This window comes from Myotis daubentonii, chromosome 9 (assembly GCF_963259705.1).
Source record: "Myotis daubentonii chromosome 9, mMyoDau2.1, whole genome shotgun sequence".
Lineage (NCBI taxonomy): Eukaryota > Metazoa > Chordata > Mammalia > Chiroptera > Vespertilionidae > Myotis > Myotis daubentonii.
In genome coordinates, this window is record NC_081848.1 from 81,536,751 (window position 1) to 81,560,667 (window position 23,917).

Genomic DNA, 23,917 nt, shown 5'->3' on the forward strand with positions numbered 1-23,917 from the left:
ACCTGCCCCGGGTGACCTGGCTGGCCAGGGGCAGCCCCCAAGCTGGGGAGGACTACAAGTTCCATCAGTCCCTGGGACCCAGGCTGCCTGGAGTCTGGGGGCAGAGGTCCAAGGATTCAGGGAGGTCTCAGGGCCAGGTAGTCAGCAGAGTCTGGACCCCCACCTTGCATGCATCCTGCTCATGGCTGAATGGGCTGCAGCCCCTATCGACCCCTTAGCCAGAGGTTGTCCTGGGGAAGTGATCCTTGCCCTGGCCTCCTGGCTTTCCCCAGGTGAGAGAGGGACCTGGGGCCCTTCCAGAAGGTTCGCTGAGCCCCGCTCTCTGTCTCCTCAGCCAGCCCCTTCGTCACAAAAGTGAAGGAGCTGCGGCTGCAGAGAGATGACTTTGAGATCTTGAAGGTGATCGGCCGAGGCGCCTTCGGGGAGGTGAGCAGAGGGCCTGGGGGGGCGGGAGGAGGGTGTGCCTCCAGGCGCTGAGCCCCATGCTCTCTGTGGCCTCAGGTCGCCGTGGTGAGGCAGAGGGACAGTGGGCAGATTTTTGCCATGAAAATGCTGCACAAATGGGAGATGCTGAAGAGGGCCGAGGTCAGTTTGGAGTCTGGTGAGACTTTGGCACCCTGAACACGGGTGAGGGGGGAGGGCGAGAGGGTGCTGGCTGGCGTACAGGGCGTGCAGGAGAAGAGGTGGTGTGGCTGCCCAACGGGCAGAGGATCCACCCCCAACAGCTGCCGACTCCCCCATCCCTTCCTCACTAGAAACCTGCCTTGGAAGCAAGTGGAGTTGTTCCCACTTCCCTTAGGGTAACACTGAGGCCCAGAGCCATGAAGCATGGGCTCTGGCCCCTACACAGACCTTAATCTGAGCTCCTAGACTTCCTGAGTTTGACTCCATCCCCTGAGCTGGCGTGGGGCTTTCCTGGACTCTGATCCCACCCCATCCCGCCCCCCAAACCCGCTACAGACAGCCTGTTTCCGGGAGGAGCGGGACGTTCTGGTGAAAGGGGACAGCCGGTGGGTGACGGCTCTGCATTACGCCTTCCAAGACGAGGAGTACCTGGTGAGGATCCCGGCCAGGTTGGAGGGGGTTGCCTGGGGACAAAGGAGAAGGCCCTTGGGGTCCAGAGGCACTGGGCCCAAGGGGAGAGAGGTCCCTCCTACTGGGACCAGCAGGCTTACCCTCCCAAGCAGCTCCAGGGCCTGGACCCTCCGCCTGAGTCCTGACTGGGAGCTGGCCGCCCCAGAGCTGGTGGGAGCCATAGCCCTGCCTCCCATGGGGCCACTGGGAGGTGGGGTCCTGGGGCAGATGTCCCTTTTTCCATCTGATTCTTGCCCTTCCCGCCACCATCCAGTACCTGGTGATGGACTACTACGCCGGTGGGGACCTCCTCACTCTGCTGAGCCGCTTTGAGGACCGCCTCCCGCCCGAGCTGGCCCAGTTCTACCTGGCTGAGATGGTGCTGGCCATCCACTCCCTGCACCAGCTGGGTTACGTCCACAGGTGGGGCCCGCAAAGCCCCCGTGCCCTCCAGTCCCCGCTGACAACTCTGGGGACAGCTGCGTTTGCTGAGCGCTCACCAGGTGCCGAGCCCCGTGCTGGGTGCTTCCCCTGCTTGATGCCTCTGAACACTCACACCGAAAGCCTTATGTGATGGGGCTGCTCATTGTTCCATCTGATAGATGAGCGAGTCGGGGCTTAGCACAGGTGAGCACCTGCCTGGTTCCAGGTGACTCAGCTGGTGGGTGGCCAAGCTGCGGTTTGCTCCTGTGTCCCCCGCAGTATACTCTGCTGCCTCTGAGGGTCGTCCTTACGGACCCCTTTCCCCAGTTAGCCACCTTCCTCCTTCCTGGGGGCTAGGAGGCCTGGCCACCAGCCTTCACCCATCCCACATGCCTGCATGCAGGAGCACGTGTGAGCATACACACACGTGCCCGTGCACACACCCAACCACACACACAGGTCAGGCCCCTCACTCTCCCTGCCTCCCCCAGGGATGTCAAGCCGGACAATATCCTCCTGGACATGAACGGGCACATCCGCCTGGCTGACTTTGGCTCCTGCCTACGTCTCAACAACAGTGGCATGGTAAGGGCCCCGCCCCGGGGTGGGGCAGGGAGCACGTGGCTGGAAACATTCCCAAGGCCTGGGAGGCACCAGGCCTAGTGCAGGGGGCATCAGGCTCCCAGGGGAAGGAAGGACTAGGCCCAGGGCCCACGTGGGAGCACCAGGCCAGCCAACCCCTAGGGAGTGGGGGTGCCAGACCTAGACCCTTGGTGAGGGGCCAGCAGGCCCAGCCAAGCCGGGGGCTGTCCTCGTGCCCTCATCAACACCACCGCCTACAGGTGGACTCGTCAGTGGCCGTGGGGACTCCCGACTACATCTCCCCTGAGATCCTGCAGGCCATGGAGGAGGGCAAGGGCCACTATGGCCCACAGTGTGACTGGTGGTCACTGGGGGTCTGCGCCTACGAGCTACTCTTCGGGGAAACGCCCTTCTATGCTGAATCCCTGGTGGAAACCTACGCCAAGATCATGAACCATGAGGTCTGGCTGCCAGGCTCCGGGGTTCTGGGAGGGCAGCGGGACTCCCTAGTCCACGAGGTTGGTGGTGCCTGTAGGTGGGGGTGGGATTCCGGATGCCCACCCGCACCTCTCCCCCGCCTGCAGGACCACCTGCAGTTCCCCTTGGATGTGCCGGATGTGCCGGTCAGTGCCCAGGACCTGATCCGCCGGCTGCTGTGCCGCCAGGAGGAGCGTCTGGGCCGAGGAGGGCTGGACGACTTCCGGAACCATCCCTTCTTCAAAGGTGTGGACTGGGAGCAGCTGGCGAGCAGCACTGCCCCCTACATCCCTGAGCTTCGCGGGCCTGTGGACACCTCCAACTTCGATGTGGACGATGACACCCTCAACCATCCGGTGAGTGGTGGGTCCCACTGCAGGAGGACCCTCCCTGGCTCTGGGACACCCCTAGAAGTTTCCCAAAGCAGTTGCTGGGCTGGGCCGGAGGCCTTCAGACCCCAGAGGCTCTTGGGAGTTCCAGTTCACCTGCCTTGAGGTGGGTTGTGCCAAGTGAGGGTCCTTTACCTCGTGTCATTCTATTAACCAGAAGTTGTATAAGGAAGAAGACTCCCAGTGGTGTCTGGGAGGCCATAGCCTCAAGGCCTCATGGGAAGTGTGGTCTGTTTAGGTGGGGCCATGTTCCCACCTGCGCAGGAGGAGGGCGGCACTCCCAGTGCCTGAGGCCTCGGCTGGAGCTGTGCTCGGAGACTGACTCTTTCCCCTCCTTCTGCAGGGGACCCTGCCGCCGCCCTCCCACGGGGCCTTCTCAGGCCACCACCTCCCATTCGTGGGTTTCACCTACGCCTCGGGCAGGTGAGTCTGGTCCTCACACACCTGGTGGGAAGCTGGGGGCTGCCTGGCCTGGAGGACACCGGGCGGGTAGCCTGTCGGGCCTGGTGCCTGCAGGGGACAGGTGCTGAGGATGTGTGCTCTGGGCCGCAGGAAGACAGGCCCCCGTGTCCTCAGGGTCCCGTGATGCCATGCCCAGGCCCCCTCCGGGTCCCGCCCCAGCATTTGGCCCTCACAGCTGCCTCCATGGCAGACTAGAAGTACACCGGACTGGGAGCCAGAGGCCTCGCATGGGAAGGGCCCGTGCTGCTGCCCCAGCCTCACCTTGTGCCTCTGTGAAATGGGCAGGATGATCCAGTTCCATGCGTGGGGCTGGCCTGAGACCATAGTGAGGTCCTGGAGAAGGGGCACTGCAGGTGTAAGCAATGCATCTGACCCGCACGTGTGGTGCGCCCACTGGGTGCCGCACTCATGGGTGCCCACTGTTCGTTCCCCAGGCGTGGAGCCCACGGGACCCATGTCACCGAGTCCTCTTGACAATCCTTGGAAGAAACCCTGTTATCACCTCCATTTTCCTGAGAGGAAACTGAGGCTCAGATATGTTAGATGACTATTCATGGTCACATAGTTTGTAGGGGCTCGAACCTGGACCTGGGGGATCTGGGAGCCACTGTCCTGGGCTGCTGCCCATGGTACCAGCCTGGGGACTCACAAGGGTAGGGTCTGGTCGGATTTGTTTCTCTTCCTGGCACAAAGCTCAGGATTGGGTACAGACCTGGCACACAGTAGGTGTTTCTTGGGTGAATGAATGATTGGATGTGGGAGAAGGGAGGCGGTTTTGGCGGGTGGGGTCTCTGCTGACCTGTGTTGCCCTGCTCTCCCCAGTCCCGGCCCCGAGAGCAGCTCCGAGCAGCTGGCTGCCCTGGAGCGGAAGCTCCGCTGTCTAGAGCAGGAGAAGACGGAGCTGAGCCGGAAGCTCCAAGGTACCGGGAGCCGGCGGGGCCAGGGCTGCGGGTCTGACCCGGGCTCCTGCCGCAGACTAGCTGCTCACCTGTGGTTCTCCCCGCGGCAGAGGCCCTGCAGGTGCCCTCAGACCACCGGGAGCTGGAGCAGCTGCGGAAGGAAGTCCAGACCCTACGGGACAGGCTGTCAGGTATCCTACTCGCCCGCCCGCCCCTTCTCTGCCCCCTGCCCCCACCTTGGGGCTGACCTGCTTCCCCAGCACACCTGAGTCCCCCTGGGTTCCGGTCCTGCCCCTGCTCTGTACATGCTGTGTGAGCTCAGGGAGTTATCTTAAACTCTGAGCCTGCACATGGGAAATGGGCCGAGGAGACCCCCTCCCAGGCTGGGGCCACGGCTCCACGAGACACTGCAGGCGGGTGCCTGGCTGAGGCTGGGCAGTCAGTACGTGCGGGTCTCAGTGACAATTCCTGGCAGAGTCGCTGAGGGACAGCAAGGCCCCCTTGTCGCAGACGGATGGGCCCCCTGCTGGTAGTGACAGTGACCTGCAGCAGGAGAGAGACCGGCTCCTGCAGGTGAGGGCCTGGTGAGCTGGGTGAGTGGCCCAGGGCTCGATGGTAGGAGGCCCTTGCCCTGACTCCAGGCTCGTCCTCCCCATCCCGTCCCCAGGAGCTGGCCGAGGCCCGGGCAGGGCTGCGGGCACAGGAGAAGGAGCTGTGCAGAGCTCAGGGCGGGCGGGAGGAGCTGCTCCAAAGGCTGCAGGAGACCCAGGAGAGAGTGGCGGCCTCAGCCAGCCAGACCCAGGCCCTGAGCTCCCAGCTGGAGGAAGCCCAGGCTGCCCGGAGGGACGTAAGTGACCGCTGGCATGGCTGGAGGAGGCCCAGGGAGCTTGGGCCAAGGTTCTGGGAGCACCAGGTGCCTTTGCGCTCCCCACTGTGGCCGGCAGAGGTCTGAGCTGGGGATGATGGTTAGGGTGCGCGGGCTGGGGCTCCCTGCCTCACTCCTGCTGTGGCTGGCAAAGCCCGAGAGTCTGCAGCGAGGCCAGGAAGAGGCTTGGGGTGGGCAGGTCAGCACTGGCTGCCTCTGCACCCCATCACAGCTGCAGGCCCAGGTGGCCACCCTGAGCCGGGAGGTGACACAGCTTCAGAGACAGCGGGAGCGAAGCCTTGAGAAAGAATCTTCCCGGGTCAAGGTACTGAGTTCTAATCCCCAACCCCCTAAGGGGCACTTCCCTCCGCCTGACCCGACTCAGGGCCCTCGGGTCCAGGCTTGTGTGTCCCAGCAGTAGAGTGGGCCATGGCTTCTCAGGCCCCTGCCCTGACCGCTCTCCGTGTCCTCAGACCGTCCACACTGCCTCTGAGACCAACGGCACGGGATCGCCTGAGGGCGGGCCTCAGGAGGCCCAGCTGAGGAAGGAGGTGGCCGCCCTGCGTGTGCAGCTGGAGCAGGCCCGCGGCCACGGGTGAGCTGGGCAGCTGGGGGTCGGGGGCAGGACCAGGGCCTAATGTGGGAGTAACCGAGGCATCCTCTCCCCTCCAGGCCCAGTGGAAAGGAGGAGGCCCTCTGCCGGCTACAGGAAGAGAACCGGCGGCTGAGCCGCGAGCAGGAGCGGGTCAGTAGGGTAGACAAAGGGCAAGACAGCCAGGCAGAGGGACCTGGCAGGGGCACAGCAGGAGAGGTGGGCAGAGCGGCCAGGGCCCAGGGCTGTCTCCCTAGGGCAGTGCCCGTAGCAGGCAGGCAAGCTGTAGAGGGTGAGCAAGGGCGGGCGTAGGCAGGGCTCCGCTGCTCGGGCCCTGGGGACTGACCCCACCTCCCACCTGGCCCCCAGCTTGTGGAAGAGCTGGAGCGGGAGCAGCAGAGCCGGCAGCGGCTGGAGGGCGAGCGGCGGGAGACAGAGGGCAACTGGGAGGCCCAGATCGCCGACATCCTCAGCTGGTGGGTGCCATGGGCTGGAGGCTGGAGGCTGGAGGCTGGGGGCTGGAGGCTGGGCCCAGGCGGGGCTGAGGGCTCAGCCATGACCCTGAGCCCCCTTTCCAATCAGGGTGAATGATGAGAAGGTCTCAAGAGGCTACCTGCAGGCCCTGGCCACCAAGATGGCAGAGGAGCTGGAGTCCTTGAGGAACGTGGGCACCCAGACACTCCCTGCCCGGCCGCTGGTGAGCCCCAGAGACACCCAGTGGGGAGGGGGTGCCTCACTCTGGAGGTGAGGACACAGCTCCTGGAAGAGCAGTGACTTGCTTCAGCCCACAGTGTCATCGGCAGAGCTGGGCTGTGCGCCTGATCGGGGGGCATGGGCAGTGGTGTGCTCTGGCGGGAGGGCGCCTCTGAGGCAGCCAATCCCAGGGGGCATCTTACATGGGTGCCCTCTGGCCACCAGGACCACCAGTGGAAGGCAAGGCGGCTGCAGAAGATGGAGGCCTCGGCCAGGCTGGAGCTGCAGTTGGCCTTGGATGCCGAGATCCGCGCCAGGCAGAGCTTGCAGGAGCAGCTGACTCAGGTGCAGGAGGCGCAGCTGCAGGTCGAGAGGTGAGCCCAGGGCAGGCGCTGCAGAGGCACCAGGGCCACGCGGGGGCGGGTGGTGAGCTCGCACCGGTTCTCCCCAGCCATCTGCAGGAGGCCGAGCAGCAGAACCGGGGCCTGCAGCAGGAGCTGGCTGCTCTGCGGGGGGAGCTGCGGACCCGCGGGCCAGGAGGTGAGTGCCCGTCTGCATGGCTGTCCTGCCCCCACTGCAGCCTCAGTTACCAAGGGCTCCCACACAGCCTTGCAGGGCGTGGAGACAAGAATTTGTTCCAGACGGTCGCTTACCCCGCCATCTGTTAGCCAGCACGTACTGAGCACCTACTGTATGCCAGGTCCCGCCACCACAGCCTGCGGTCATTGCCCCACTTCACTGAGGTGGAAACTGAGGCCCCCACTGGCCCATGGCTCCTCAGGAATAAGTGTCAGGGCTGGGCCAGGGACCCCAACCCCAATGACCCACACCCTCTGTTTTCAGACACCAAGTCCTCAAACTCCCTGATTCCCTTCCTGCCTTTCCGGAGCTCAGAGGTAAGAACCCGGTACAGGGGCTGGTGGGGAGGGTCCTGGGGGCGGGCACAGAGGCCTTGATTTTGCCCCCAAGCCCCAGAAGGATTCTGCCAAGGACCCTGGCATCTCAGGAGAGGCCCCAAGACCCGGAGTGGAGCCAGAGCTGAGGCCGGAGGGCCGACGCAGCCTGCGCCTGGGGGTAAGGACGGTGGGAACCTGCAGTGGGGGGGGGCCGTGCCCGTGCGTTTCTCACCTGTTCGCTCGCCCTCCCCCGCAGGCTGTGTTCCCCAGAGGGCCTGCTGCTACCACAGCCCCTGCAGAAGGTCCTCCTGCCAAGGTCAGTGCCTAGAGGGTGGAGCGGGGTGGGGGCACCATGCCGTTCTGCTGGTTTCCAGGGACCCTCTTGGTTCCTCCACCTGCACCATGGCCCGCAGACCTCGTCGCGGGTGGCGGTGGGTTTGAGTGCTGCCACACACTCACTGGGGCTCAGAGCTCACGCTGCCAGCTGGTTCAATCCCTGGTCCTGGCTGGCACTTCAGGGTTGCCTCAGGAGTGGGGTGCAGGGCCCTGGGAGGCTGAGGTCTGACGTGAATAACGGCCATGTTCCCCCCAAGCCTGGCTCACACATGCTGCGCCCCCGGAGTTTCCCGTCCCCCACCAAGTGTCTGCGCTGCACCTCGCTGATGCTGGGCCTGGGCCGCCAGGGCCTGGGCTGTGACGGTGAGACCCCTCTCCCTCCCCGGCCCGCTACCTCCCAGGCACCAGCCACAGCCCCTAGGAGGAACGAACAGAAATGCCCCATCCAGACACAGCAGGCTCCTCTCAGCCCAGGCTGCGTTCCCCACTGCTAAGTTTTTCTTTTCCCCCTCCATGGGGAGTCAGTGACAGCTTGGGTGCCTGGGGCTGGGAACGCCCAGAGTCCTGGTTCTGGGCTGTCCCCACCCAGGCTCACGCCCTGTCTCCTGCTTTCCCCGCAGCCTGCGGCTACTTCTGTCACTGGACGTGCGCCCCACAGGCCCCACCCTGTCCTGTGCCCCCTGATCTCCTCTGCACAGCCCTGGGAGTACACCCCGAAACAGGCACGGGCACTGCCTACGAGGGCTTCCTGTCGGTGAGCTGGGGCCGGGGAGGGGGAGGACGGCGCAGTGGTGCTCCGGCCGGGCGGGCCCTCCCATGCCTGCCTTCCCCAGGTGCCGCGGCCTGCGGGCGTCCGGCGGGGCTGGCAGCGGGTGTTTGCCGCCCTCAGCGACTCGCGCCTGCTGCTGTTCGACGCCCCAGACCCTCGGCTCAGCCCGGCCAGCGGGGCCCTCCTGCAGGCCCTGGATCTGAGGTGGGCGCCAGGCATTGGCATGGGACAAGGGACAAGTGGGTGGACGGAGGGCAGCCAGGGGGAGGGTGACCTCCTACCTATTCCATGAACCTCGCAGGGACCCCCAGTTCTCAGCCACCCCAGTCCTGGCCTCTGATGTTATCCACGCCCAGTCCAAGGACCTGCCACGTATCTTCAGGGTAAGTGCCGGGGGCGGGATGGGCCAGGCCACCGTCCACTGTCAGGCTGACCCCTTCTACCGACTTTTCTCCATCTCCATGGCTGACCCCTTCATCCCGGCCCCTCCTCTCCGTGCCCCCACGTTCCATCCATATGGGAAGCTGGCTGTCCTGCCTTGTTAGACTCACCTGTGGCTCCCCGTCACCCTTGGCGTGCTCCTGCCGTGGCCTCGAGGCCCTACATTTCTGACCCTGCAGGCCTTCCCCGCCTCTCCCTGGGGTCTCTCTGCTCTCACCACACCTGGCTTTCTCCACTTCCGGAGTGCCCTGCACCCTGGACCCCTTCACCTCTGCTCCCTCTGCCAGTCCCTCCCCCACCTCTGCCATTCCCGGGACTGCCTCTTCCCCTGGGAGGTCACCCTTCCCCGCTCACCTGTGTCCCCACAGTGCCCGCCAATCCCCTCCCACAGCACCGGGCAGGGCTCTGCAGTTGTCCCTGTGCTTGTCTGACCCCCCTGCCTCGCTCATCACCTGCTCTAAGCAGCACCTAGCTCTGCGCCCGGCAAGCTCACGTCTGCGTTAATGAGCACCAACTGCTGCCCAGAGAGAAGGGAGGAAGGACAACTGGCCCTCGGCCCGCAGCCCTCCAGCCTGGGTCTCTGCCCACAGGTGACAGCCTCCCAGCTGACGGTGCCGCCCGTCACGTGCACTGTGCTGCTGCTGGCGGAGAGCGAGGGGGAGCGGGAGCGCTGGTTGCAGGTGCTGGGCGAGCTGCAGCGGCTGCTGCTGGACACTCGGCCCCGGCCCCGGCCTGTGTACACCCTCAAGGAGGCCTACGACAACGGGCTGTCCCTGCTGCCGCACACGCTCTGCGCTGCCATCATCGGTGAGCCTCATGCCAGGGGGCGCGGTCTGTTCCGGCCAGGCTGGGGGAGCAGTGAGGGCCTGTAGGGACAGTGCTGGCCCAGCCATAGTCATGAGGGCCGCGGCCACTGCCCAGTCCCTGCAGCTATGAGCTGTGGACTCCGGCCTGCACACGAGTCCTCCACCGTCCTCTCGGCATGGCTGTGTGAGGAGCCCAGGCTGGGCAGGCACCTGGCTTCTGCTCAACTTCTCTGGGCCTCCATCTGCTTTTTCTAAAAGAATCTCAGGCGAGTGAACAGAGCAAGGGTTTTAATAGGAAATAAGCCAGGTGTTTTGCTCTCAGCTCTCTGAACTAGCAGCTGGGTGACCTGAGCCTCACACCGTCTCCCATGAGGCTGCTGGGCCGGCAAGGAGCCTGGAGCCTCCATGACAGACGGCTGGGGGAGAGGCGCTTGCAGTGCTCCCAGTAGCCTGGGCCTTGTGTGGTCCGCCAGGTCCGCTGTGTCAGTCAGGAGTCAGGGCAAAGGGGCATTTATTGAGCAAGGATTGCCGTGAGCTTCACACTTACCTGCATTGCTTCATCTCCAGTCTCACAGCAGCTGAGTGAGGAAGGTACCATTATTGTCCCCACTTTATTTTTTTTTATTGTCCCCATTTTACGTTAGGGGAAACCGAATCTCCAAGACTTACCCAAAATCCCGCAGCTTGGGGTGGAGGGCCTCTCACCCATCTCTGCCCCCACAGCCTTTACCATTAGAGCCATCTAGACTCTGGGACAGGGTTCAGTGGCACAGGGACAGGGCGAAACAGGCTCAGCAAGGGCAGGTGGACTGCCCAGGCTCTGCCTCTGAACAGGCCCTCTGACCCCTGACCCTCTCTTTCCCTCTCCCAGACCAGGACCGGCTTGCTCTGGGCACCGAGGAGGGGCTGTTTGTGATCCACCTGCATAGCAATGGTACATGCCAAGCTGGGCCAAGGCTGGTGTGGGCGGGGCTCGCCCCAGGGCACAGGAGGATGGGCACCGAGCTGCTTCTCACCCACCTGATGGTGACACTCTCTTACCAACTCCACAGACATCTTCCAGGTGGGCGAGTGCCGGCGGGTGCAGCGGCTGGCTCTGAGCCCCACTGCGGGCCTTCTGGCCGCGCTGTGTGGCCGAGGCCCCAGCGTGCGCCTCTTCCCCCTGGCCGAGCTGGAGAGCGCAGAGTTGACAGGCGCCAAGATCCCTGAGTCTCGAGGCTGCCAGGCGCTGGCAGCCGGGCGTATCCTGCAGGCCCGCACCCCTGTGCTCTGTGTAGCTGTCAAGCGCCAAGTGCTCTGCTACCAGCTGGGCCCAGGCCCGGGGCCCTGGCACCACCGCATCCGTGAGCTGCAGGCACCAGCACCTGTGCAGAGCCTGGAGCTGCTGGGCGACCGGCTGTGTGTGGGCGCAGCTGGTGCCTTCTTGCTCTACCCGCTGCTCAATGAGGCTGCGCCCTTAGCCTTGGGGGGCAATCTGATGCCTGAGGAGCTGCCGCCATCGAGAGGGGGCCTGGGCGAGGCGCTGGGTGCCGTGGAGCTCAGCCTTAGTGAGTTCTTGCTGCTCTTCACCACTGCTGGGGTCTACGTGGACAGCGCCGGCCGCAAGTCTCGCATCCATGAACTGCTGTGGCCAGCATTACCCACAGGCTGGGGTAAGGCCATCGGACAGCCGGACTGGCCCCTGGGGCTGGCTGGGAGTGGGACAGGGCCAGGCACCTGAGGTGTATCGCATGCATCAGAGGAAGACAGGTCCTGCCCAAATACCTGAGCTGGCATCGGAAGCCAGTGTGCACCCTCCTGCCTGACCATGCCCAGCTCTGCCCTCAGTGCCTCAGAGAGGATTGTCCTCTTCCATGCCTTAGATCACATCTGCCCCCTGCCTGAACTGCTCTTCTTTTCGTACCTGGCAAACTCTGAAGTACATCCAGCCCAGGGCCTGCTCAGGCCCCCATAAGTGACCACCATGGTTGCTGTCATTGTCAGTTTCCATGCTTCCTTCCGTGCTCTTCCTCATCATGGGTCCTTGGCTCCTTTTTACTCCCCCACCTCTATGTTTGACCTCTGCCCTGGCTCTTAGCACCCTCTGGTAATGACTGTTCTGGTGCACTGGGGGCTTGCACATCAGCTGGGCTGGTTTCTTCATCACATCCAGCACCCACCCCTGACAAGCACACTCCAGGTGCTAGGACTGTTTGGAGGAATGAATGAATGAATGAATGAATGAATGAATGAGGCAGTGGGGAGTTTGGCACATTCACAGGTGACTGGTGTAATGGCGTATGGTCTGAAATAGGGACAGAGCTCCCTTCATGAGCAATGGCTCTTCTGGGGTGGGGCCTGTGGGTTGGGTGTAGCACAGACTTTCAACAGGTAGGCGTTGGACCCAGACAGCCTGGGGCCAATTCCCAGCTCTCACTCACCACTGGGTGACCTTGCCCATTGCTTAGCTCTGAGGTTTCTGATCCCTCTTCTGTAAGTGAGGGGTTGTTTGAGAATTAAAGGAGAAAAAAAATATGCAAAGTGGTTAGAAGTATGCCTGGCATGGCACAGAGTGGCACTCCAAGATCGCTATCTCTGGTTTGTTATGGAAGCTGGGTGGGGCCCCCTGGAAAGCCTTCAGAAGAAGGACTTTTGGCGGGGCAGAAAGTGCTGCCCTCTGCTCTGCCGGGCACAGGGTGTTCCCGTGGTGCTGAGGAGGCAACAAGCCCCGAGAGGTGCCCGACTTGCTCAGGGCTGCACAGCACAAGCAGTTTCTACCCCGCAGGTTACACAGTCCCCTACCTGACGGTGTTCAGCGAGAACTCCATCGACGTGTTTGATGTGAGGAAAGCAGAATGGGTCCAAACGGTGCCGCTCAAGAGGGTGAGGGCCTGCCAAGACCCCTGGGGCTGGCCTGGGCAGGACGGGGTGCACGGTGTGACCTCTGCCTGTTGCCTCAGGTGCGACCCCTGAACCCAGAGGGCTCCCTGTTCCTCTATGGCGCCGAGAAGGTCCGCCTGACCTACCTCAGGAACCGTCTGGCAGGTGAGGGAGGGTGTTTGCTTGTGTTTGTGGGTCCGCAGGTGTGCGTTCACCTGTGCACACGTCGGGGTGAAGGACTCGGCGCCCGCGGACGGGGGCCCTGGGGACTCGTGAGCACTGCCCAGCTCTCCGCTCCTCCCACAGAGAAGGACGAGTTCAACATCCCCGACCTCACTGACAACAGCCGGCGCCAGCTGGTCCGCACCAAGAGCAAACGCCGCTTTTTTTTCCGGGTGTCGGACGAGCAGCGACAACAGCAGCGCAGGTGCGCGCGTGATGCAATGGCTGGGCGGGGCCTCCAACCCTTGGGGGCGGGGCCTCCAACCCTTGGGGGCGGGGCCTCCAACCCTTGGGGGCGGGGAGAAGCAAAGGCCCGCCCCAGGGGGCGGGGAGTCACCCCGGGAGAGGGGGTCCCGGGGCGGGAGCGGGTGGGAGGTGGCGCCTCCGCCTACCCCCTCTCTAAGTCACTTTTGCCCGCAGGGAGATGCTGAAGGACCCCTTCGTGCGCTCCAAGCTCATCTCACCGCCCACCAACTTCAACCACCTGATACACGTGGGCCTTACGGACAAGAAGCCCAGCGCCAGGGACCCGCCCCCGGTGAGTCCGGAGCCAATCACAAACCTCCTTGGTGAGGCTGAGCCAATCAGCGCTTCTCCGGTGCGCTCGCTGCTGCCCTCAGCTCACCGGGTACCCGGCGCTCAGCACGGCCAGGCTGCCGGCCGGCTGGGGTTCAGTCTATAGTCAAGGTCTCTTGTGCCGCTGAGCCCCACCCCCCGCTCCGCCCCCCAACAGGCTCCTGAAGGGAAGGGCCGAGGTGCCCGCAGCTCCGTCCCGCAGCGGCCCCACAGCTTCTCCGAGGCCTCGCGGCGCCCAGCCTCCATGGGCAGCGATGGGAACGCGGACCCCAGTAAGAACAGCCCCACAGCCGCCTGCGCCTCCACACTTCTCCCCCAGTTTCCACCCGCCTCGGACCCCTCCAATCTGACCTTGTGTTTTTGTCCCCTCACCCTGTTCCTGGAACAGTGAAGAAGAAGCCGTGGACATCCCTGTCCAGCGAGTCCGTATCCTGCCCGCAGGGATCTCTGAGCCCCGCAGCCTCCCAGATACAGGTGAGCCAGTGGGAGCGTTTCCCTCCTAATACAGGCAGTTCTGCTGGGACCTGAGGCCAGAGAACAGGCTCAGCCCATCCTTCCCTGGACCCTAAGAGATGCAGACCGTTACCTGTCCCACCCCACAGTGGGCCTGCGGAAGCCTGGAGGTGGGGATCTTGGCTCTGACTGTCCCCGCAGTGTGGCCCCCAAAAGGTGCCTGGCCTCCCTGAGCTTGTCTTGCCTGGAGAATGAGGTTATTGTGAGACGGTGTGAGGCGATGACACCTCAGCACGGTGCTCCGCACATGGGGGCAGTGCCACAGAGGGGGACCTCTTGGGATTCTTTTTTTTTTTAATATATTTTATTGATTTTATACAGAGAGGAAGGGAGAGAGATAGAGAGTTAGAAACATCGATGGGAGAGAAACATCGATCAGCTGCCTCCTGCACATCTCCTACTGGGGATGTGCCCGCAACCCAGGTACATGCCCCCGACCGGAATCGAACCTGGGACCTTTCAGTCCGCAGGCCGACGCTCTATCCACTGAGCCAAACCGGTTTCGGCCTCTTGGGATTCTTAACAGAGGCCCAGCCCATGGCAGAGAGCAGCTCACTCTGGCTGGAGGTGGGGGTTCCTACTCATCCTCCAGCCTCCTCGCCAACTGTCACCCCCATCCCCACCCCCAGCCACACGAGGCCACTCAGAGCCTGGGCCTTGCCCGTGCGGTCACACCTTCAAGCTCTCGCCCCTGCTCTCCCCCTCCTTTGGACGCCCTTTCTCGTCCTCACCCCGATTAATGGAGCCAGGCCACCCTCCAGGCTCTGGCACCAATGTCACCTTTTCCAGAGACCACCTGACTACCTGGTCAGGTGTCCCTGCCCCTCTGGGACTGGTGCCACCCGTGGTGCCCGCCATCCGCCCATTCCTTGTCAGTCTGCTGTGCTTTGGTTTTTGTCTGGGTGCCAGTCCTCCCTCGACTGTGGGCTCATTGATGGCGGGGATCAAGTTTGTCTTCTGTCCAAAGGAAAGCATGTCTGTTGATTGAGTGAAGCATAGAGTCAGTGAACAAAGAGACGTTAATTTGGATGCCAGGATTAGGTGCGAGTCCCCCAGTTCTTCTCACGTAACCCCAACCCCCACCTCACATCAGCCTCCTCCGAGGGCCCTGCTGCAGCCGGTGCTGGGTCCTGGGAAGGCCCCGGAGGCCGTGGCTCAGTGAGGAAAGAGTCCTTTCCTTTTCCACCCTGACTTCCTTCTCTTTCCCCTCTAGGTCTCAGAGCGGCCGCGGAGCCTCCCCCCCGCCCCTGAATCAGAGAGCTCCCCTTGACACCCTCTGGCAGGGCCCACCCGAGTCCCAGGGCTGAGATGTGAGGGAGCAAACAGCCTGAGGAGTGCCACGCTCCGGCTGGTCCGGGACATGTGGAGATTCGGACTCAGGGAGAGCCTGGGCTGGGGAGCCACTGGGAGGCCGAGTCCCCGGGACCTGGGAACCTGACTCCCAGCCCTCATCCCGCCTTTCTCCCCTACCCCCAGCCCATCCTGTGCGAGCCGCTGGGAACAGAATGGTCCCCCTTCCGCTGTGGGCCGGGGGCTCTTCTGTCCTGGTGTCCAGGGGTGATTGTGCCAAAGCCCTCGTTTCCAGTGCCAAGCCTCGGGGTTTGGAAGAGTCAGGGACGGAGAAGGGCCAGGTCCCTGGCAGCAGACTCAGGTCTGGGCTGCGCACTGTCCAGCCCCCAGGGAGGCCAAGTTGGGGCATATCCCAGTCCTTGCTCAGGGACCGGGCGAGAAGGACAGGCTCTGAGCCAGAGGAAAGAAGCGAGAGGAGCAGGGGGCGGGATGTAGGTGAAGGAAGTGAGAGGCAAGTAGGGAGAGAGGAGGTGATAGTGATTAGAAGGAGGGAAAAGCCATGCAGAGGAGAGAGGGATAAAGGAAGATGGATGAAGTGAGAGACAAGGGGAGAGGGAATTGGGGGAACACACCCACAGGTCCTTTCTCTGGGGAGGAGCTTGGTGGGGTTGGGAACAGGGAGAGGCTCAGTAAGCCAACTGACATTGTCATCTAATCCGCCCAGAGAAGAGAATTCCTAAGCAGGGATGGGACGGGGAGGGTATTTATATGGGCTACCTGGTGGGAGATGGGCGCCCGACCGGTCCACTGGCGGGTCTCCAGGCACACTTTGTCCCTTCCCCAAAAAGGGGGGTCCTTTTTCTCAAAGCTTTGACCAACTGTGTGTTAGGGGATCATAGGGGACATTTTATTATTGAGCACAGTCATTATTATTATTATTATATTACTATTTTTATTAAACTTCCCCCTGCTGATGAGTGAGGGGCAGAGTAAGTATTTATCTCCTCAAATGCCCTATTCCCGGGAGGGGTCGACCCTGATGCTCTGCAATGCAGGAAGGAAACAATAAAGACAACTTTGTAAGTTGCTGGCCTGGCCGCCTGGATGTGTCTTCCTGGGGTTCAGAAAACGGGGAGGGTGGGGGAAGGACCAGAAATGGAGGAGGAGGGAGGGTATCAAAGCAACTTAAAGACCAAGTTGTCTTCCCTGTATTTTCAGGAATCAGGTGACACATTCAATGGGGGTAAATGAAAGTGTTTAATAACAAAGGGATGGTAGCAGTAAGGAAACCCATGGGGGAGTGGGAGTGCCCCGACCCCAAGGAGCAGGAACAGGCAGTGGTGCTCCCTGAGAAGAGCTGTGGCTCTCAGGAGAAGAACTTGGCCGTGGCTGAGCAGGAAGGCACCCCAGGAGATAAATTCCTCCTCCCTCGCTAGAGCTTTGTTTTACTGCAGGTCCTAGAAGGTGGCCTTAGGGCCTCTGAGCTGTGAGGCTGCTGAGAGCAGGGAGTGCCGGGAGCCGGTCCATCCTTGCTGTTTCAAGGGACCTGGCATATATGGCATACTGTTCTTAATATGTTTGCTCACCTTCTTGGCACTATGTGTTTTAACCAAGGTCACCTCTCTGAGAAAGGTTGTTTCCCCAGGTAGGGATTTTCCCCTGAAGTTAGGGAGGGAATAAAACCCCTTAACTAAGTGCCAGACGGGTAATTAATCACTTTAACTACGAACAATCATGCTTAAGCTACATAATCTTTACTCCCTGGAATGGAGATAAGAAACGCCCTAACCTTTGGAATAGAGATTGATAGGATTGGAATCAACTGGTATAAATACAGATGTAACAAGACAACAGGACACAGAACCTAGAGACAGAAGAACTTCGCTGGAGAGAACATGGCAAAAGATCCTGGACAGAAACTGGCCACACAACCTAGAGACAGAACCTAGCGAGAGAACATGGCAAAAGATCTTGGACAGAACCTGGCTGGAGAACCTACAGAACCAGGCAAGAGAACCCAACCATGCTGATCAACTGAATGCTGCCTCTGTGTCATTCCTTCTTCGCCGACTCCGTCCACACCTTTGGGGACCCCTGGACCTGCTGGGGTAGGACCCCAGCAAGGGAGGAGGAGGGGTCTCACTTGTACTGTGACTGGGCAAGACCCAGATGAGGCAGAGCTGGATGAGGAGGGAGAGGGAGACCTGGGCCTGGGATCAAGGCAGGCCTGGGGGACTGGCAGGGCTCATGGCAGGCTCTACAGCTACAAGTACCAAAGGCCCAGGTGTCATGTCGGGTTGGTTATAGGGGTTGGGGGTGCCCATGGAATTCCAGGGTCTGGGTAGGAGTCCAACCCTGAGAGTCAGACAACCTGGATTCTAGTCTAGCTGTGCAGTCATGAGCAAGTTACCTGGCCTCTCTAAGCCCCAGTTTCCCCTTTGGCAAGTGGGGATCATAAAGCCCATCTCATGGGTGATACCATTGAGATTTGGTGAGATGAGTGTAAAATGCCTTTGCCCCACTCAAGAAATGTCTGTTCTCTTAACATGCAGAAGCCCAAACCGAGGGCCCAGGGAATCTGAGGCCCCTTGCAAACTAAGACCTCCAGTCATCCGCCCTAGCACCCAGCAATAATTTAGTCAAAAGATTTTCATATTTTGTAAGAATTAATTTTCTTCAGCCCTAATGGGTTTGGCTCAGTGGATAGAGCATCAGCCTGTGGACTGAAGGGTCCCAGGTTCGATCCGGTCAAGGGCATGTACCTTGGTTGCGGGCACATCCTCAGTAGGGGGTGTGTAGGAGGCAGCTGGTCGATGTTTCTCTCTCATCGATGTTTCTAACTCTCTATCCCTCTCCCTTCCTCTCTGTAAAAAAATCAATAAAATAAAAAGAATTAATTTTCTTCAAGCATTTTATGTTAACTAATCTCAACCCTCCAGAAAGAATACGAACTCCCTTTACTGTTCACCTAGATTCACCAGTTAACATTACGCTGCTTTTGTTTTCCCTACACATCTACCTGCGTCCATGTATACATAGCATGCAGTCTGCTACCACTCGAAAATAAGTTGTAGACATCTTGAACTTTGCACCGAAATACTTTGCAGGCATATCATAAGGAGCCACCAGAAGCCATTGTTATTGCCTGGAGAGATTTAATATCGACACAACAATATTGTCTAACATACAATCAGTTATGGGTTGAATTGTGACCCTCACCCCCAAATTCCTATCTTGGTATCCTAACCTCAAATATCTTGGTATGTGACCTTATTTGGAAATAGACTCATTGCAGATGTAATTAGCTAAAATTAGGTCCTGCCTGACTGGCATGGCTCAGCGGTTGAGCATCGACCTATGAACCAGGAGGTCCTGGTTCAATTCTCGGTCAAGGCACATGCCCAGGTTGTGGGCTCAATCCCCAGCATGGGGTGTGCAGGAGGAAGCAGATCAATGATTCTTTCTCACCATTGATGTTTCTTATTTTTAAAATATATTTCTATTGATTTCAGAGAGGAAGGGAGAAGGAGAGAGAGATAGAAACATCAATGATGAGAGAGAATCATTGATTGGCTGCCTCCTGCACGCCCCTTACTGGGGATCTTGGATGGAGCTGGCAACCTTTTGGTGCACAGGCTGACACCCAAATCAACTGAGCCACACCAGCCAGGGCATGATACTAATATTTTTGAAGGATCCAGGCCAATTTTTTTTTGTAGAATGACCTACAGTTTGCATTTGTGTGATTGTTTCCTCATTAAATTAAAAATGTTTTTGTCAAAATTATTACATAGCTGCCCTGACTGGTTTGGCTCAGTGGATAGAGCGTCGGCCTGCGGACTCAAGGGTCCCGGGTTCGATTCCAGTCAAGGGCATGTACCTTGGTTATGAGCACATCTCCAGTAGGGAGTGTGCAGGAGGCAGCTGATCAATGTTTCTCTCTCATCGATGTTTCTAACTCTGTATCTCTCTCCCTTCCTCTCTGTAAAAAATCAATAAATGTATTTTTAAAAATATTTTTTTAAAAAAATAAAATAGCATCAGCTATGTAATGATTTTTTAAAATATATTTTTATTGATTTTTTTACAGAGAGGAAAGGAGAGGAATAGAGAGTTAGAAACATCGATGAGAGAGAAACATTGATCAGCTGTCTCCTGCACACCTTCTACTGGGGATGTGCCCCCAACCAAGGTACATGCCCTTGACCGGAATCGAACCCGGGACCCTTCAGTCCGCAGGCCAACGCTCTATCCACTGAGCCAAACTGGTTACGACGATGCTATTTTAAATTAATCACAATAATACACACATTTTGGGGAAAACAATTAGAGACTGAATTCCCTTCGACTCCCTACACTGGCCCTTACCATCAGTTTGTGCCCGTACATACATATTGGTGGACAGTCCTTCCCGGCCTCCTTGCCTTTATTATCAGGAATCAAGTCAGAGTCTCAGGACCCGTCTGATTCTTGGCAGGAACCCCGCCCTCTGTGCTCTCACACTCACAGCTGCTCCCCAGCCCGCGGCCTCCAGGCCCTCAGAGCTGGTCCTGCCATTGATCCCTGTTGATGAGTTTCACCGCAGGGGACTCCGGCCTCCGAGGTCCTCCATAGCTCCGACCCTCTCCTTTTCTTCCCATCTGCCCCCTCGGCTCCTGGTGGCTGTCTGCTGCTCCTTCTAGAGTGGATGGTCCATCTCTAGCAAAATCCTGTGTCCTCATCTCCTCCTGCAAACGGTCTGGTCCTGGTCCTTAACCCTCCTGCTCTAGCAGAAACCTCGCCCTCCCTGAGGTCGCTGCTGCTCCCTCCCCACGTCCCCCAGACTTCTGCACCCTTCCCGGAGGTGGCGGAGGTGTCCTCCCGAATCCTCATCTACGCCTATAGTGTCCTCCACCCTCCTCCTGTCAACACTCAGGTTTGAATTCAAGTGACCCCCTTACACCACCTGTTTTGTTTCTGAGATCTCCCCGCACATGGATTTCACACTTCTCCATCATTTTAGCTTCTGACTTGCTGTGACTCTCTCCATCCCACTCCTGCTTTCGTTCTTAGAGCCTTCGCTTTGCCTGTGGCTGATCCACTGGCCTCTCAGCTCCTTGGGTCTTCTCCCATGATCTCATCTGCTGCCCCACCCCAGCCACCCATTCCCACAGCTCTGTCCTATTGAAGCTACCGGTTACATGTGGCTACTGAGCAATATGATTGGTCTGAGGTAGGATGTGCTGTGAGTTTAAAATACACACCAGATTTCAGATTTAGTGAGAAAAAATATATAAATTATCATTGATAATTTTTATATTGATTACAAGTTGAAATAACATTTTGGGTATATTTTATTAAAACTACTCCCACTTATGTCTTTTTGCTTTTTTTATGTAGCTACTTAGAAACTTTAAAATTGCACATGGGCCCTAGCCAGTTTTGCTCAGGGGATAGAGCGTCGGCCTGAGGACTGAAGGGTCCCAGGTGCGATTCCAGTCAAGGGCACATGCCTGGGTTGCGGGTTTGACCCCAGTAGGAGGCGGGCAGGAGGCAGCCAATCAGTGGAGCCAATCTCTCATCATTGATGTTTCTCTTCCTCCCTCTCCCTTTCTCTCTGACATCAATAAAAATAATTTTTTTAAAAAGTACACATGCACCTCATGTTGTGTTGCCACTGGAAGCGCTGCTCCAGATCTTTTCATTGCCACTAAGGACATAATCATAATGTCACGCATAATGTCACGCATAATGTCTCTCCCCAACACCCCTGTCTATTCAGCTCTCCAGCCCCAATACATCTTGGACCCCACTGGAACCTATAATCCACTGACTTTGCCACACTTTTGCTGTCCCCGTCCCTCTTGTGTCCTTACATGCCTCCTCACACAGCCTCAATTCCAGGTCAGTCATTCTGTATAGTCACTTTTTCTGCATGAATGTACTTTATTTATTCAGCAAATATTTGTTGAACACCAGTTATGTGTCAGACATTCCTTGTCCTTGCGGAGCTTATGTTTTGTTGGTAGGAGACAAACAATAAACAAATAAGTAAATTGTATTATGTACTAGAGCAGTGGTTCTCAACGGGGGGCAATTTTGCCACCAATGGGACCTTTGGTAGTGTCTGGAGGCATCTCTTGTTGCCACTACAGGGGGAGGGGTGCTACTGGTCTCCATTGGTACAAGCCAGGATGCTGATGTACATCCTACTGTGCACAGGCAGTCCCCAAATACAAAGAATTACCCGGCCCCCAAGTCAGTGGTGCCTAAATGGAGAAACCTGCTCCAGAGATGTGACTTCCTTAGAGAAAAGAGAAGAAAACGTAGAGTGGGGTGGTGGGATTGAAAGCGGAATTTGGGTTGGAGACTATGAATTTAGTAAGTAGGTCTAGTCAGGGTGGGTCGGCTTCATTGAGAAGGTGACATTTGAGCAAAGGTGTGAAGGAGGGAGGGAAGAAGACCAACTAGGCCTCCTATTTTGTTGAGAGAATTCAAGTACTCGTCACACGTGCCTGTGTCCCCTGCCTTCCCTCTAATTATTGTGGATAAACTGGTTGCGTTCCTAGCAAAGGCCAAACCTCTCACTCAGGAGCTCCCTCCATCTGTTCCAGGCCATCAGTGCAGCAATGCTCTCAACAGGGACACGGGAGCATTTGAGATCTTGCTCCAGCATATGTTGTTAGTTTGGCTCAAATAAACTCTTATTTTAAAAAAGCCACCAGCGCCCTGACCTGTTTGGCTCAGTGGATAGAACGTGGGCCTGCGGACTCAAGGGTCCTGGGTTCGATTCCAATCAAGGGCATGTACCTTGGTTGCGGGCACATCCCCAGTGGGGAGTGTGCAGGAGGCAGCTGATTGATGTTTCTCTCTCATCGATGTTTCTAACTCCCTATCCCTCTCCCTTCCTCTATGTAAAAAATCAATGAAATATATTTAAAAAGCCACTAGCAACAACAACCACCTTATATTTTACCCTCTTCCCCTCCCCCCAACTACCATCTTATTTTTCTCCTTCCCTTTGCTGCAACGCTCCCTGACAGAATTGTGTATTACCCCTCTCTCCAATTTTTTCCTCCCATTTTTCATTTATTTATTAGAGAGGGGGGGAGGAGAAACATCCATTTTGTTGTTCCACTTATTTATGCATTCATTGGTTGCTTTTTTGAGAGAGAGAGAGAGAGAGAGAGAGAGAGAGAGAGAGAGATCTGCTGTTGCACTCATTCATGTCTTCCCTGACAGGGGATAGAACCTGCAACCCTGGTGCATTGGGACGACACTCCAACTGAGCTAGCTGGCCAGGGCCATTGGTTGGTTCTTTTTACTTTTGATTTTTTTTTTTTTAAATTGACTTTAGAAAGTGAGAGAGGAAGGGAGGAGAGAGAGAGAAACATTAATTGGTTACCTCCTGCATGCCCCCTACTGGGGACTGAGCCTGGAACCTGGGCATGTGCCCTAACGGGGAATCGAACCGGAGACCTCTTGGTGCATGGGACGACGCTCAGCCAACTGAGCCACACTGGCCAGGACTGGTTGATTCTAGTATGTGCCCTGACTGGGGATCGAACCTAAAATCTTGGCGTACTCAGAGGATGCTCTAACTCACTGAGCTACTCGGCCAGGGCCTCCCATTTTCCATGAGCCCAAGAACTTTGGGTTTTTCTCCCTGAATTGCTCTTCCTGGGGTCACCAACAGGTCCCGCAGAGCTCAATGCAGTCAGTCCTTGGTGCTCGGCTTGCTGACCTGGGAGCAGCATCCCGTCACGCCTCTGCTGCATGCCTGGTGTTCTGCACCAGACCCTCGTCTGGTTTCCTCCCATCTCTCTGGCCGGTCCCACTCATGCTTCTTCCGGGTCCTCCTGGTCTCCCAACCTCAGCACGAAGGGGAACACAGAACTCAGCACTGGGTGACTTCATCTCCATCCCCCTTCCACGCAGCGGCCCCTAATGTTAACATCTTACACAGCCACGTACATTTGTCAACACTAATTGATGAACATTATGAATGAAGCTACAGACTTTATTTGAATTTCACAAGTAGAGCTTCGAGGCGCCCAAGACTCGAGTGTTGCGTTTTCTTTCTTTTTAAATAAAATAAGATAAAAACAAAATCCCTTGTGTCGAGGGCTGACTTTCAATAGATCGCAGCAAGGGAACTGCTCAGCTGCCTACGGAAACTCCGACCCAGGAGCAGGTCGTCTACGATTGGCTTAGCACAAGGTTCCTGACGACGGTGCGTGCGTTGCGTGGAGGGTGAGGGGTGGCTCGGCTTTAAAACTGAAAGTTGCGTATGCCCGCAGTCCCCTCAGTCCTGGGCGGATTGGGGCAGTCGGCCACCTATTCACCAGCTTTTCCATTAATGTCCTTTTTCCGTTCCAGGATTCAGTTCCCCATATTGCATTTAGTGGTCCGGTCTCTTTAATCTCTTCTAATCTGCAGCAGTTTCTCAGCCTTTCCTTGTCTCTCATGACCTGACACTTTTGAGAAGTACTGGACAGACAGGTATTTTGTTGAACGTCCCTCAGCTTTGGTTTGGTTTGCCGGATGTTTTCTCATGATCAGACTCGGCTTATGGATTTTAGGGGGGGTTTTTGTTGTTAATCCTCACCTGAGGATATTTTCTCCATTGATTTTAGAGTGTGGAAAGGAGGGAGGGAGGAGGGGGGAGGGAGGGGGAGAGAGAGAGAAACAGAGAGAGATGGATGTGAGAGAGACATCAATTGATTGCCTTCTGGAGGTGCCCCGACCGGGGCTGGGGGTCGAACCTGCTACCG

The 23,917-nt window shown here is 58.3% G+C and overlaps 1 protein-coding gene across 4 annotated transcripts in view; it reads left to right on the forward strand.

Annotated features, from left to right (window-relative positions):
- CDC42BPG (CDC42 binding protein kinase gamma) overlaps window positions 1–16,254 on the forward strand; it is a 19,118-nt gene extending 2,864 nt beyond the window's left edge. The window contains exons 2-38 of one of the 4 annotated variants that reach the window (XM_059710182.1): window positions 339–426; window positions 502–585; window positions 961–1,056; window positions 1,349–1,497; window positions 1,989–2,082; window positions 2,340–2,540; window positions 2,664–2,912; window positions 3,289–3,368; window positions 4,230–4,327; window positions 4,417–4,497; window positions 4,782–4,879; window positions 4,974–5,153; window positions 5,404–5,496; window positions 5,645–5,766; window positions 5,844–5,916; window positions 6,133–6,239; window positions 6,346–6,460; window positions 6,682–6,830; window positions 6,908–6,996; window positions 7,300–7,352; window positions 7,426–7,530; window positions 7,609–7,668; window positions 7,946–8,051; window positions 8,309–8,442; window positions 8,522–8,661; window positions 8,759–8,840; window positions 9,489–9,705; window positions 10,272–10,295; window positions 10,576–10,638; window positions 10,757–11,356; window positions 12,469–12,566; window positions 12,644–12,728; window positions 12,870–12,990; window positions 13,206–13,323; window positions 13,519–13,633; window positions 13,750–13,835; window positions 15,088–16,254. In XM_059710182.1, coding sequence (XP_059566165.1) covers window positions 339–426; window positions 502–585; window positions 961–1,056; window positions 1,349–1,497; window positions 1,989–2,082; window positions 2,340–2,540; window positions 2,664–2,912; window positions 3,289–3,368; window positions 4,230–4,327; window positions 4,417–4,497; window positions 4,782–4,879; window positions 4,974–5,153; window positions 5,404–5,496; window positions 5,645–5,766; window positions 5,844–5,916; window positions 6,133–6,239; window positions 6,346–6,460; window positions 6,682–6,830; window positions 6,908–6,996; window positions 7,300–7,352; window positions 7,426–7,530; window positions 7,609–7,668; window positions 7,946–8,051; window positions 8,309–8,442; window positions 8,522–8,661; window positions 8,759–8,840; window positions 9,489–9,705; window positions 10,272–10,295; window positions 10,576–10,638; window positions 10,757–11,356; window positions 12,469–12,566; window positions 12,644–12,728; window positions 12,870–12,990; window positions 13,206–13,323; window positions 13,519–13,633; window positions 13,750–13,835; window positions 15,088–15,144 — 4,510 coding nt within the window. In that variant the 3' untranslated portion in view covers window positions 15,145–16,254. Of the gene's footprint in view, window positions 1–334; window positions 427–501; window positions 586–960; window positions 1,057–1,348; window positions 1,498–1,988; window positions 2,083–2,339; window positions 2,541–2,663; window positions 2,913–3,288; window positions 3,369–4,229; window positions 4,328–4,416; window positions 4,498–4,781; window positions 4,880–4,973; window positions 5,154–5,403; window positions 5,497–5,644; window positions 5,767–5,843; window positions 5,917–6,132; window positions 6,240–6,345; window positions 6,461–6,681; window positions 6,831–6,907; window positions 6,997–7,299; window positions 7,353–7,425; window positions 7,531–7,608; window positions 7,669–7,945; window positions 8,052–8,308; window positions 8,443–8,521; window positions 8,662–8,758; window positions 8,841–9,488; window positions 9,706–10,271; window positions 10,296–10,575; window positions 10,639–10,756; window positions 11,357–12,468; window positions 12,567–12,643; window positions 12,729–12,869; window positions 12,991–13,205; window positions 13,324–13,518; window positions 13,634–13,749; window positions 13,836–15,087 lie in introns of all 4 variants that reach the window. The other 3 variants (XM_059710185.1, XM_059710183.1, XM_059710186.1) reach the window with 3 other exon arrangements.
- Window positions 16,255–23,917: the final 7,663 nt, after the last annotated feature.